Source organism: Populus alba, chromosome 13 (assembly GCF_005239225.2).
Source record: "Populus alba chromosome 13, ASM523922v2, whole genome shotgun sequence".
Taxonomy (NCBI): Eukaryota; Viridiplantae; Streptophyta; class Magnoliopsida; order Malpighiales; family Salicaceae; genus Populus; species Populus alba.
The window spans coordinates 5,062,381-5,077,077 of NC_133296.1; the positions used below are offsets into that span (position 1 = coordinate 5,062,381).

Here is a 14,697-nt window from a genome sequence, read left to right on the forward strand (position 1 = left end):
TCAACAAAAAATGTCTATCTATTTACAAGACTTCCACTATATTTTAAATAATGACTAAAGAGCCATAAAGCTTAAAAATAATAATAAAACAACTAAGTTTCTTTTTCCTTTTTACCATAATTCCATCAATAAGTCCTTTTTCCTCTTTTCACCCTAATTCCATTAAATAAACTTGTCAAAATTTCACAATCAACACAACCAAAACTCTACAATACAAATTTATTATGAACATGGCATCATCTTAGAAGCCCTACAGGTTGAACATCCACCAAAATTCTACAATACAAATTTATTATGAACATGGCATCATCTTAGAAGCCCTACAGGTTGAACATCCACCAAAATTTTGTAACTCAAGGATCTTCTCTCCCGAGAATAACATATGAGGAGCTTTTTACAGGCTAAATATTCTAATAAAGTCGCTAGCCATCAAGGTAGGAAAATAAAAAATCAATGTTCAAGTTTTTGAACACCAACATACCATTTTCAACCATTGTTTCATTTAAAAACATTGAAGAAACATGCAGTTTAAAAGGTTTATTTTCAACCTCAAAACACCCTAAAATATATTAAAAAAACCAAAACTAAAATGAAATAGAAAAATTTTTCCAAACCTCAATCTACTATTTTTAATGACATGAATTATTAAAACATATTAATAAAACTCATCTTGTAAAAATACCCCCGTTAATAGCGTTAAAACCAAGAACAGTCTTTATAGCAATCAAAATGCTGCCATCTAACCACCTACTCTCTCCTCTCCATTTTTCCAATGACTCCTTTCAATTTTAAAAATTAAAACATAGAACAAATAAAGTTGACCATAATGTAAAACTCTCAAAAAACCAAAGGGTACAAATAAAAAAGTGAACTTCAAGGATAAAATTTTAGTTCTCCATGCCCCACATGAATAGTAAATTAAGGAAAAGAGCTTTTTGTTTTGTTTGTGTTGAATTTGATCGTTTCAATTTTTTTTAATATAAAGAATTAATTCTTATTTTGCAATATATATATATATATATATATATATATATATATATATATATATATATCAATTTAATGCAGATATTTTTATACATCGCAGATATGTTATAGCACACAAGACAATAAATTATCAGACTTGAAACAAAGTCACCATAAAATTGAGGAAAAAATAGACCAAAATCAGACAACTCAAAGGCTTAGAAAAAAAAGGGCCAACTCAGCTACACTAAACAGTCCATAGTGCACCCGAGTCTTGCGCCATGGTGAAAAAAAAACAGAAAAAAGAAGTGGTGTTTCAGTATTTTTTATACACCAAAGGGTTAAAAAAAATGTTTGGATTAATATGCTTCAGAAGAAAAGTTCGTGTCTGTCTTACACTTGCCAATTACAAATTCCCAAAAAATGAAAAAACATGGAACCTAACAACCAGTGTACCAAAGAAAATGAATTAAAACCCGAATTCGTGATTCTCACTGCCGCCAAATTCAATTGTAACGCTACCAATTCACAAGCAATCATCTGCAAGGAGAGAGGCCAAAACATATATTCAAATTCAATGATGATAAATGCTAACAGTAGCAGCAATTTGCAGGAATGCTTAGAAACTAATAGGGTGTTTAGAAGTATGATTGCGGTTGATTTTCAAATTATTTTTTACTTTGAAATACTTTAAAATATATTTTTTTTATTTTTTAAAAATTATTTTTAACATCACTACATTAAAACGATCCAAAAACATTAAAAAAAAAATTAAACAAACAAAAAGAATCAAATTTTTCTGAAACTCCGTAGCAGACACAGCCCCAGACAGGGTATTTAAATATAAAAGCATAAAACGGGTACCACTGCAAGATTTTAGACGAATAACATATTTCAATCAAAAAGTCATGCACGAATTGTAATACAGCATGCCTGAAGTTCTTTGATATTTACTAGGTTGGAAATCAAAAAAGCAACTATGTAATGTTATCTCTGAGGTGACAGAACACATTTGCTATATTACACTATCCAGCTCTAATATGTTCATAATCAAACTTGCATTTGATCAACATGGAAAAAAGCTACAGATCAGTGAATTCAGTACCGGGATGAGAAACGGCCAACCCAGGTAGCACTCTGAAGGATTCAGTTTCAAGTGGGTTTTATATGGATGAAAGTCCATAGGAATTATAGCTGACGGGGAACAGTTATTCTAGAGGATTTAAGTCTTTCTGCATGCTCATGCACAGACTCATATAAACAACACTCGTCCAATAGTCTTGAACAACTATTGAAAGACTAAATCACATTATATGCAACAGTGTTCATAACTAAAAGACTATGAAATCAACAAGAAAAGTTGGCACAAGCACATACCAAGAGTTAAACACGTGATATTTCTAGTAAAGCACATCTTCTAAACAATGAGTTCATCTTCAAGATAGTTATACTCAAAAGTGAACTCTGTCTTGATTCTTTGACACCTGAACATACAAAAACAGAGATCATAAGAACCACAAGCGCAGTCAAATTATATTGAAATGAACTCAATTTTTATTGAAGATGAGCTGCAATGTATATATAGATATGAGAGATTGATTTGAAATAGATTGAAAATCAAACTGATAACAAATTCTTGGCTACATTGCCCTAATTTGAGGATTTAGACAAAAACATGCAATAAATTCACACATGCAACCATGTCTGTTCATGTGTGCAAGCTTCTGAATGTTGAAATCATTCTAATATGTAAAGGAAAATAATATAGAATAACTTTAACTGACATGCCAAGGTAGAAGCACGTTTCCACAACATTTCACCCATGTTACCCACCAGCCTAATGAAGTGAAACCACCTTTGAAAATCTAACATGATGGACCATTCATCCTCTTATATCATTAAACAATTTTCTCTCATCCTTAAGTCTTATATAATGAAATAATTTGATCTCATCCTTATACACAAGCAAATATAATTTGACCACACATGCAATACAAGAGTAAAGACCACATACAAAGAAACAAATATACCGAAAAATCTTACAAACAAAAAGAACATTCAATGCAATGATTTTATAAGTAACTTATATGCAGTAAATTACTTGTACAATACCATCACTTGTCAAATCAGTTAAGAAGATTTTTATGTACAACTTTCTGTTTGTATAGAGTTTTCCATAACACAGCTCAGCAGCAATGCAAACCAGGTGGAGAGTTAAATCAAAATCAGCATACCATCCTTGTTTGTCCTCATTGCCAACATGGAAATCAAAATACACATATGTCCCCTGTTCATATTCATCAGTGGTAACTTTTGGCTCCTCATGCCGTTGAAACCAGGTGTTGTATTTTCTGTGGTATCTCCAAGATTGCTTCTTTAGCTCTTTCGCAGCCAGATACTGCTGATAGGTATTCTGCACATGATAATTGGCTTGAGAAGAAACTCGCAGTCATTATATGACAGAAACAAAAACTGCATAGAAATGAAACACCATAGCATGCCACATCACCTGTTGATAGTAAAATGCAAAGAACAAGGTATCAGTTCCATAACTATGCATGCTTAGACGTTCCCAGAATGCAGGGTTACTTGCCATTGGTAACTGAACTTGAGGATAGCTAGGTGGGGTGGCTACCGGGTGCCTCTGTCCAGACAAACAAGAGAGATTACCATAAACAATATTTTCCCATAGTTTAAAAGGCGCTATAATAGGAAGATAATTGCACATCCATACTGGAATATAGCTCCTAGCTCGTTCTGAGTCTTTAGGTTGAGGAAGCTTGTGATATGCAGCCTCAAGCATCTGTAAATTGTATAACTGATTGTGCATTGCCCCAGAATTTACAGCAGATCCAGTGAGATTATCGCCAATGGCACCAAGGTCCGAAACACTTCTCCGGCCAATAACACCTAGGCCACTAGATGGTTGACTGGATTGTAGGAGTTGCCCTGGCAAGAGATCAATATCTCTTGGCACTTGTAAAGGCTCTGTCAAGGAACTAGATGCCCCAGACTGCAGCAAAGACATTATAAAACAACTTCAGTCACCCTAACTAGACCATCAAGTTGCACGCACTACCAAATTGTCAACCACAATAAAGTGCTTATATGGGATAACTCGTAAAATGGTGGCATAGAATTTCAAAACAAAAAATGCAATGGCTTCATAAAAATAAACCTGGCCCAGCACACTGACTTTACTGAGTAGATCCATGGTAAACGTAGAATCTACATGTTAATTCATAAAAGCTGTATATGGGATAACTCATCTCAACATATGAATCTCTTTACTGGCAAAAGATATTAAAAAAGTAAACCTTGGATGGGATAAACACAACCACCAAAATTTAAAGGTATGAATATGCTTCTTGTGTCTGCACATGCACATATGTGCATGAGAGAGCGAATCAGTTTGCAAGATAAAATGAACTCATGACAAATTATTTGCATGTTACAGTGAATTACACATTAAAAAATTAAAAGGTGTACTAGTTATGAAATTATGATAACAGCTTGCAAGTTGCAGCCAAGTCTATTTGTAATTGGAGGGGTCATCCAATCATTACCTCACAGAGAATCCCTCCCATCCCCGTCCCCACTATAAAACAAATTTGGGAGAGGACATGCTGAGGATACACTATCAAAAAATAGAGGGGCTCTCAAAATTCAGCAGACTGAAACATTATTTCATTGTGCTGGTAACAGTTAAGCCACCACTGTGATGGATATCAAATTCAAATAACAAAGCCCATAAGAATACTAATAAAAAATATCAGGAAAGGTCCTGTGAGTAGGTGGTGCCGTGACAGCCCCAAACTTGAAACGATATCTGGGTAAGAAATTAATTTTAATTTTTCCAGTCAGGGAAATTTAAAATCTAGCCCTAGTAGAGCAGGATGGGTTTGATGCATGTGGAATACTTAAAACAAAAAAATCTACACAGCAGGCAAGATTAGGAAATATTCAACATACAGAAGTATCCATTGCATATGGAGATGTGAGTTCATCCTCATTCACAAGACTTTTTCCAAGCCCAGATGTAAGAGCAGATTCGGTGGTTGAATCCTCAGGTAAATTCTGCTTTAGCTGCTGCTCCTCAACTGTTGAATGGCCAGGTTCTGCATCATTTGCTCATGGAATTAATTTAAGCCCACTTATGATAGTGTTTCCAAATTCCAATCATGACACGTTAATTGAAGAGTGAAGAGTACCAGCATCTTTCGCACCACTTGACATCACAACTTGCTGACTAGACTGCTGATGGATGGAATTTGGCTGCTGTAAAGCAGCAGATGTAACAGTATTGAAGCCTGATGACTGCACTCCAAGTCCTAAACTAGCTTGAGAGACAGATGAACTTTGAGAATTAAACTGCAAATGTAATCAGATGGCATGCCAAAAAAGCAACAGGTGTCAAACTAAGCTTTTATGCATGGATGCTGGAAATGCAGAAGGAATAGGATTATCAACAGAATGTAAACAAAAGCAAAAGCTTCTGTGAACAGAATATAATTCATCAACATTGGCAATTAAGAACATGATCAAAACATTATTTCAAGCATGTGTATAGCTTCTTCTACACCTATAGTTATATTGAATTTAAAGAATCTAAATGCAAATCCAAAATACTCACATAAAACCTTGTTATCAACTAACCAGGTAAATATAGAAAAGAGCGATACTAAAAGAAATATGGATATTTCTCCTATAAAGTGCAATGGTACTCACATAAACCTTGTTATCAACTAACCAGGTAAATATAGAAAAGAGTGATACTAAAAGAAATACTGATATTTCTCCTATGAAGCTCAATGGAAGGGTCAAGTGATCAAACAACAAATGAATGGAAATGGCATCAGCTGCTATAAAAAAAAAAAGGTTTGTATTAGTTACATCTGATTGCTAATAAATTTCTTCTCACAAATCTACAAGAGATTTATATTGAATGAAATATATGTGCAACTCCACAAAATAGCACGATATAATTACAATTCACAACTAGGCTAAACTTACATTGAAATCATGAAACAGCACCCTACAAAATCTTTCACTCGACTTATTTTTCTAAGCTGACTTGTTCAAACAAAGGAAATGACTGGGAATGAAAAATCTTAAAGAAGAAAAAGCACCTGCTGCAAAAGGGGGTTTTGTTGGGCAGAATACTGCTTATGATTCCCACCAGTAAGAGGCGGCATGCCAAGAATGTTACTGTGACCTTGCTGCTGGACTTGCTGAAGACGCTGCAAAAATTTCTCTCTCTGATCAGGAGCTATTTCAGTTCTTGCACGAAATTGGCCCTGCAGCAGCAATACCGTTTAAAACAGCATGGCATAACTTTTAGACAGAATTTCTTAATAACAAAACCCCATAATTTAATTGAACTGAAGGAAAAATTAATCAACACTTTCTGACATGGACAATTCATGTCATGAAGCTAAATTCTAAACATTTGGCATGAAATATTAATGTCATTTGTCCATTACAAAAAACCAAATGAAGTTAATATTAAAAAAAGCCAGTGAGCTATCAAAATATTTCTCAGTGAAGTTTACTCATCCAGCTTTTCTCACTCTTCCCCTCTAGTTTTGCTCTTATTTTCAGTTCTTTAGCTTTACCACCAGCAGTTATGCATGGTATTAAGTCTCTTCCCGCCCTCTTTCAATCTTTCCACCCTCTTCTTAAAAAAAAACTCCCGTCTCTAGGCTATTTAGCAAAATAAAGTATTTGCAAAATGCAGGACAGTGAGGACACCAAAAAAACTAAGCTGCATAGGAAAGATTTGTTTTGTTTTGTTCATTTATTTTCTTCAGATGATTAAGCATCTTATACATCCACCAATCATATCGTGGTCTGTTATTAACACCCTCACTAGAAAGGACCACATTGACATTGGAGGAAGAATTTTGGGTGAATCTGAATCTTATAGCATTTTCCATTGGTTGGCAATCTTATCATGCACATATTATTTTAGTTGAGTAGCCACACATCAAATTAGTTCCGGCTTGCATGAAAAAAATAAAAAACACCCATTCAACAATAAAAGTTATAATATACTATTAATGCTGGTGGTTATTAACAGAGATGTTCATTTTCAAATGAATTAGAACTTAGATAGATATATAATCCAATGATTGTAAAAAAGTCAACTTTATCAGCTTCCAAAAAGGATGGATGTACAAAGATCATTTCAGTCACTTACTAAACTAAAAATTGCATCAAATATGTTACGCATACAGGCTCTGCAAATTGAGATTTCAATATTTTCAACAGCATTTCCAATATCCTATTTCTTGGTCCATCAATGAAACACAGTTTAATTAACACCTTGAGCATCCATTGCAGTAGGATGGTGGTGACCACCCATTGCACCAAGGAGGCAGCTAGGATCAAGACCAGATAAAAGCAATTGGCATTTATGCTAATAGCTTAATTGCAGTCACTAAGCTAGTAAATGGATCTAATAAGCTAATCCATGTACGCTAAAAAACCTAAGTTTAAATATTTTCAATTATGTTTCCAAATGTCCCATAAATTGGCCCACCCAATAAACACAGCTTAGTTAACCTTGAGCCTTCATTCCACTAGAAGGATGGTGATGATCACAGATAAAAGCCATTGACATTAATGCCAATAAGGTTTGATTAGGGTGAAAGGGCGACAGCTGGGTGGGGTAGTTTGCAGTTGGACTTGTCCTTGACAAATGAGGGATTATACAGTAAAAAAAATTAGACACCTTGCACAATATCCTCTTAAATAAATTTGCACACAAACTCACACTCGCACCCCTATGCTATTATAAACACCAGGACAACAGACAGTGTTAAAACAAGTGGCATACCGGTTCATTCTGATTTTGAAAGGAACTCCCAGGTCTCCATTGCATGCCAGTGACCAAAGGAGAGAAAACTCTGCCACCCATAGTAGCAGCTTCACCAGCACTACTAGTATCAACTGCATTGGTTCCATCACCAGCCTGAGGCAAGATCATTCGGTTACTAAGCGGGGAAGCCAGAGGCTGCACCATTCCAGCACTCCCAATTCTATCATCAGTTCCCAAAATATTTCTCTTTGCAATGTCAGAAGCTAAAGGTACTGAACCATGAGCCCCGTTGCTAGGAATAACACCAGGACTGAGGGGGATACTAGATGAGGGCTGGCTAGAGAGGCTACCTCTACCAATGCCCTTTGCTAATCCAGCATCAGCAAGAGAAGGTGATGATCTACGGCCAGGGAAGCCTGCAATTTCTTCCTCCTTCGTAGAATTGCCAAGTGTTGCGGGAGAAGAAGGATTAGAAGGAGCTGCATTTTCCAAGACACCTCGAACAGAAGTTGAACCAGGAAGAGTTGGTGAGGCTGCTGACAAACCAGGCAATGTTTGAGCATGAACATTCACAGAAATAGGTGCATGGTTCCCAGTTGGTATTGATGCAGCAGAAGAACCAACCATGCTACTTTTGGCAGGAGGAGTTCTTGCAACAATATCAGAATTACTATCCTGTGAAGTAGTATCATCGGCATGATCTTGAACAACAGCACCCTCATGATGAGCAGAAGCAACAGTGGCCTGATAAAGAATTATCATTCCATAGGCATAGCAACAATGTTAGGACAAAGCACAAAATTGAAATGGAATTAGGGAATTAATAAGTGCAAATAGTAGAAGTGGTAAAGTCCTGGTTTTATAAGATATAAATGAAAATAAAATACCAGTGATACACAACATGAGAAAAAGTTGTGATTCCAAAGCACTTCTCTAGACACTGAATAAGCTATTCAAACCTGGTATGGCTTAAAATCAACTATAAAAAGTGGAGAACGTAATAACAATTAGCTAGTGAGAATATATGGTATATATAGACCCAAGATAAAGCAAATGTAAGTTATTCTGAAAGAAAAAGGCAACTATTTGCCATTATTCCAGAGTTTAACACAGTTAATAGCAGCCTAGACCAAACAAACTAATATAAAACATTATTAAACCCAAGAAATATAAACCTCCAACTATATTATATCAAATAAAAGGGTTAGAAGAGCCAAAAGCAAAAGCAATGTACATTACATATAACTTTCACATTTCTTGCTTCACTTCAAAATAAAGAAGGAATCGAATGTGTCATTGTCAGAAGCCCTAGTATCACAGGTCCAACTAAATCTTAAAGCAAAATATAATGAAAACTCCCTTGGCAACTACTTAAAGCCACACAAATATCCACTGGCCCATGCATGTCACTGAATCACCAAGGTACATCTGATTCAGGCCTTGCAGCTTGCTACATCAACACAAGAAGAAGAACACAACCTCTCTAATAATAAATAGGTAAAAGGAAGGCTTAATCAAAACCACTAATGTCTCTTGAGATCCTTCATAAATTCAAAGCTAAAGATATAATAGGATAACAATCGTAGATATAGTATAGACATACAGGCATTTGAGGAGCAGATGTCACCAAGGAAGTCTTTAAGCTGTGAACAGGGGCACCCTGCAGAGGAAAAAAGAAATTTATTACAAAACCGAGTAAAAGAAACACCCCCACCCACCCACCAACCAACACCAAAAAAATAATGGAAAAAAAATTGTGTTAACAAAACAATTTGAAAAAATCTGAGATTATTCTTCCATTGAATGTTAGAAGAGAAAGAGAAAACAAGCACAACCACACATACAAAAGATGACTGCATTCCCATCTCTAAAATGGCAAAGTAGTTAGACGCACAGGCTGCCACCCATTAGAGTTTACCTTCACAAGACCAGGAGGACCAATTGTAACCAGGTCTTCAAGAGAGTCAACCTTGTCTAATGGTAATGAGTTGTAAAGCTCATCAACATCACTAAAATCATCAAAATCTTCCTACAAAAAAGATAACATATAAAAAGAGAATTGAAGTGACATAAAATGAAAGAATATTAATATGATGTCCCATCAAGAATGTTGAAGTGAAGTGAAAATATACAGTTTAACATGGGAAAATCCACAAGAGAATGCATGAAGCCTCTTACAATAAGCATGATAAAAAATTTGTGTGCTGTTAGAAAAGGTTAAAAAACACAAACCTGATTACGTTCTACATAGTCATCCAGGAAGTCTTTAACATCATTAACCTGCTCAGGACTCAACTCATCGTTGTCTAGTAGCCTCAGGATCAACTCTAACTTCTTTATATGAAGCTTGTGTCGTGTAATGGATGCCTCTAAATGTGTCTGTCAAACAAAAGGAAGAAAACAAAAAATTATAACAGGAAGAATATATAAATTCTAAAAACTACTTTTTCCTTTTCTGTCCTACCAGTCTGGGTGGCCTTGTCTTTCCTTTCTTAACAGTAAGCCCCTCAATCTCAGCTTCAAAGCTATCAATCTGAGATTCCAGTTCCCCAACCTACTCAAGGAAGAACAAGTTAAAACACCACTAATTAAATAAGAATTCATAAAACAGAAAAGGACTTCAATTTAAGACTCGATGATGTCAAACTAAAAATAAGTTTTATTCATTTCAAAACACATTTTCCAGACCAAATTGACATATAATGGAGTAATTTTAATCGCTTGAAAATTGGTCCAGTTCTTGTTCTCAAGATACAAAGTTTCAGATTCGGTATGAATGACGAGGTTCTCATGTGACTAACAGGCATTCATTTTGGACAAGTTTAAGACAATTAAAAGCTTATAAACATAGTTGGCAAAACAAAAGGAAAAAAATGTTTTGGTATTGAACAAGGAATTATCTCGAAGGGAAACGGCTTTACTATTTTAAATGCTGTCAGGCAGATCACAGATCTCCAAGCCATAAACCATTTATAACTTCAATAGTTCTTCTATATCATTGATTTTTTTCTAGGATAAGTATAAAGCTTTGGACATTAATTAGCAAGCAAAATCAACTGGCTGCACATGCCACATGCACTAGGACCAGAGAGGGGCAGGTCAATTACAAGTCATAATGAAAGATTTTATAATACCAGCACAAAGAAATGAAATTTGAAAAGTCAGAACTGTTTTATTTTATATACACTTTCAGAAATAAAGATAAGAAGAAAGCAAATCAAACAGCTTACTTACATACCACATTATTCAACCAATCCCTTGTCTCTGATTTAGCCTTCTCCTTTGGATCCTAATAATAAAAAAGATAAGCATACTAAGCGATTCTGATTGCAAAAGCTATGACATCTTGGAAAAAAGAACTATTTTACTTTTTAATAATAGTTTTTGTGAACTTATAAAGATTAAAGATATGGAACACATACAAAACCCAAAAGACAATTTTAAGATTGGAAATAAAACTTCTAATTACAGGGAGATGGAATCAAGTCCAATGATGAACACTAACAGCAGCAGCAGCAGCAGCAACAACAACAAGGCCTCAAATCCAAAAGACAACTAATTAGCATTCCTCCAAAAAAACCAAAAAGAGCAAAAAATGAATAAGAAGATCCATTTAATGAAGACCTCAATTCTATGCTGTCAATGATGTCCACTAATAGCTCAAAAACTTTTAAATTGAGCTACTTCTGCATGTCTGCACATGTAAACACTGAAGTGCGAAAGAAAAACATATTTAAGCACAAAACAAACAATAAAAAGCACCAAATATGTAAGCCAGATAATAGAGGTGAATTAGAAACCCTTTAACAGGCTTCATCAGATTGAGAAAGTACTAGCAGTCATGGCACATTACATCACCCTAAGAAGGGATTGCCTCACAGAGTAATGTGGTTCCATGTAACCACATCAATTGCTCCCAAGGTACCAATCTGATGGTTTACTCAGCCTCAAATTTACTACCCATTTGACCGATTCGATTCAAGGTCCAGCATAAAACAAGGCAGTGTTAGTATGCAATGCTTACAGTTTTGGGTTGCTGGCCCAATCCTTCTTTGGAAAATGCTTTTGTCTTAGTTTCCTTTTCGCAGATCTTAAATCTCTCCATTTCTTTCTCGATAGTCTTACGAGCATCCACCAGAGCCTGCTCATACGATGCGCTAACCTACAACATGATTCAAAAGAAAGCAAGATCAACCTCAGCTTCAACAACAGTGTCAAATATACATAGTAAGGAAGAAAATGCCACGACGCATCACAGAAATGAATAACCATTTTATCATGGAAAATGACTGCACTATCAAATATCCTCAAAGCTTTAGATAAGAGTGGTGCATGATAACACAAAAAATAACCAGATAAGAAGCGAACACATGTGTTGGAAGGTGAAGGTTACATCTGTTCAGGAAAAGCTGAATGAACATGAAGATGGTTTAAGATAATTTGGACAGACCAGTTGTAAAATGATTAAAGCCTAGAGAGGGGTGGGGTGCGATAAACCAAAAATGGCATATGACTAAAGTAATAAAGAACATAATCTCATAACAGCTAGCAGAAAGTTTAGCACAAAATGTAACTAAATAGACAAGGTAGATACATGTGCCATCCAGGCTTAGCTGCATTGAATTGATTTATTCAAAAATGTAAACCAAACAAATAAATAAAAAGTGTCCCTTCATCTATAACCAACTTGATGACTCAAAATAACCCAAACTAACAGTACTTTTTGATATCTAAACTTGGGTTAAATAATTGATCAAGAGCAAACTAAAAGGCTGGGTAACTTTTCTCGTTTTAGCAACTATAATTCATAATAGGAACTCAAATCTGCAAGGCTGAAATGATTCAAGCACAATAACCAGAAAATAAAAATGAAGAGGGGTGACCTTCTTATCCTTTATTTCACTGGATTGAATCCATGTTTTGATCTGGTCCCTGTATCTCTGCAGTTTCTTGATTTCCTTCTTCAAGTCTGCCTCAAACTTTTCTTTTTGATTCACGTTGTCCGTGTCATAAACCTACAAACAGCAATAACCCATTCATAAACAACCAAGTTAGAGAGGGAAAAACAAACAAACAAAATACTACAAAATAAAATAAAACAAAAGGTGCAAGAAAACTCAATTAAGCAAAGAGTAAAAGTTATATATCATCACTACATCGCATCAATAAATCATTTTTTAAACCAAGAAAACAAAATAACAAAAACAAAAATATACAGAGAAGCTTACCATTTTTTCGATAACAAACACAGAATAAAAATCAAATAACAATACCAAAAAAAGAAATACAGAATTAGGGATTTTTTTTATTTTAACTTATTATTAAAAAAATAATAATAACTGAAACAAAAGTAACCCACACAATCAATGAAATCACAGCATTAACAAACTAACCGTTAAAAATCCATCAGCACAAACCACAAAATAACAATTCATTATACGTTTAACAAAAGAGAAAACAAAATGAAATTCCGCCAAAACTCGCTTTCCTTCGTTTTCTCAGCAACCAAACACTTCTAAAAAAGAAAAAGAAAGCACACTGAAACAATACTTCTCAAATTGATTTTTAGACTCTAAATTCGTTACTTCTTGGCAGCTAAAAAATATGAAAAATCAAACAAAAAATATTTAAGAGAGATAGCGATGGAGAAGGGAGAGTCAGATAGTCACCTTGTTCCAGATACTGTCAAAAACGTCGACGCCTTCTTGAACTTTCTTTAGAACACGATCGATCTCGCCTTGTAACTTGCGGCTTGCTCCCATTGTCCAACAATTTGATCACTGTCAAGTCAATAACTACTACTGATGTGTTTGCTCTTATTATCATTCAATCTCACAAGTGATAAATGGACGGATTTTCTGTGTGTGCCGCTCTTTATTTTTAGGGTTTTTTTTCTTTTTCCTTTTATTTTATTCTTTTCGCCTGCTGTGCTGATTGAAAAATGGAGGAGATGATGGGGAAAATTGAGAATGAGGAAGGAGATGGATTTTAGAGAGGAGCGAGTGAGTCCGAATTTCGTTCTTTAATTATGGGCTGGGCTTTGTTGTGATTTGGGCTGCTCACACAGATTACGGATGTGAGTGGTTTTTGGTGTAGCCGTATAATTAAATTAAGCCTTACACTTAATTGCAACAGTAAATTTAATTTAACAGTGTTTGTTTTCCATCAAGTATTTTTCTCATCTTTCACTAACTTTAAGAACAAAATTGGTGAATGAAAATATTTTATGGTGAAAAAATAAATTTAAAGTAAAAAATAACTTAAATTTTTCAAGAGAAGAAAATATTTTACAAGACAATATTTTTATTAAATCATGAGCCTCACTTATTAATTTTTATCATTTTCTCTTTCTAACACTTATATTTCTTTTGTACATAGCCTAATAATGAAATTAATATTTATTTGAGGAAAAAAAAATCTTTTATGTAAAAAATAAATTCAAAAATTTTGCATGATATAGTTATTAGAAGAAGAAAAATAGATACCAAAAAGTTTTGATGATAGAAGTGTAATCCAAAAATATATAGTTTATAAGGATGCAATTCTATATTCTTAAGCAAACTTGCAATCAAAACAAAAATTATAATATACATACTAGGTAAATATTGAAACTTAGCATAATAGATTCAAACACAATTCTAGTATGCTTATATTAAAATTATACTTAGCTTATAATATTGTTTTTATATTAAATCCAAACCAATGCTTGGATCATGCACGAAGCTCAAACTGAGTCATGCAAGTGTGTGGCTTGAGCCCAACACCTGCTTTGCTTAGGTCATTTTCTTTTTAGAAACTTAAGTGTTTTTTAAGTTAGTTTTAACTTTTTAACTTCTTATCATGAAAATAACAAGAAAATCTTGTTTCTCTTTCTTATGAGATATAGTTTTTAGATTTCACAAAAGCATGTCAAT

General features: G+C 34.4%; 1 protein-coding gene across 2 annotated transcripts; it reads right to left on the reverse strand.

Moving 5' to 3' along the window:
• Window positions 1-1,304: 1,304 nt before the first annotated feature.
• Window positions 1,305-13,766, reverse strand: LOC118036404 (uncharacterized). Of its 2 annotated transcripts, XM_035042084.2 has the most exons (17): window positions 13,453-13,766; window positions 12,667-12,798; window positions 11,808-11,945; window positions 11,022-11,072; window positions 10,248-10,337; window positions 10,016-10,162; window positions 9,702-9,812; window positions 9,387-9,443; window positions 7,802-8,527; window positions 6,093-6,260; window positions 5,175-5,334; window positions 4,936-5,081; window positions 3,698-3,976; window positions 3,473-3,607; window positions 3,198-3,376; window positions 2,341-2,447; window positions 1,305-1,503 (listed from the first exon to the last, which is right to left on the reverse strand). In XM_035042084.2, the coding sequence occupies exons 1-16, from the start codon at window positions 13,543-13,545 to the stop codon at window positions 2,381-2,383; spliced, it is 2,679 nt and encodes an 892-aa protein (XP_034897975.1). In that variant the 5' UTR covers window positions 13,546-13,766; the 3' UTR covers window positions 1,305-1,503; window positions 2,341-2,380. The 2 variants fall into 2 exon arrangements, with proteins under 2 accessions (XP_034897975.1, XP_034897977.1); XM_035042086.2 differs by lacking the exons at window positions 12,667-12,798; window positions 13,453-13,766 and having other exon boundaries at window positions 11,018-11,072; window positions 11,808-11,892.
• Window positions 13,767-14,697: the final 931 nt, after the last annotated feature.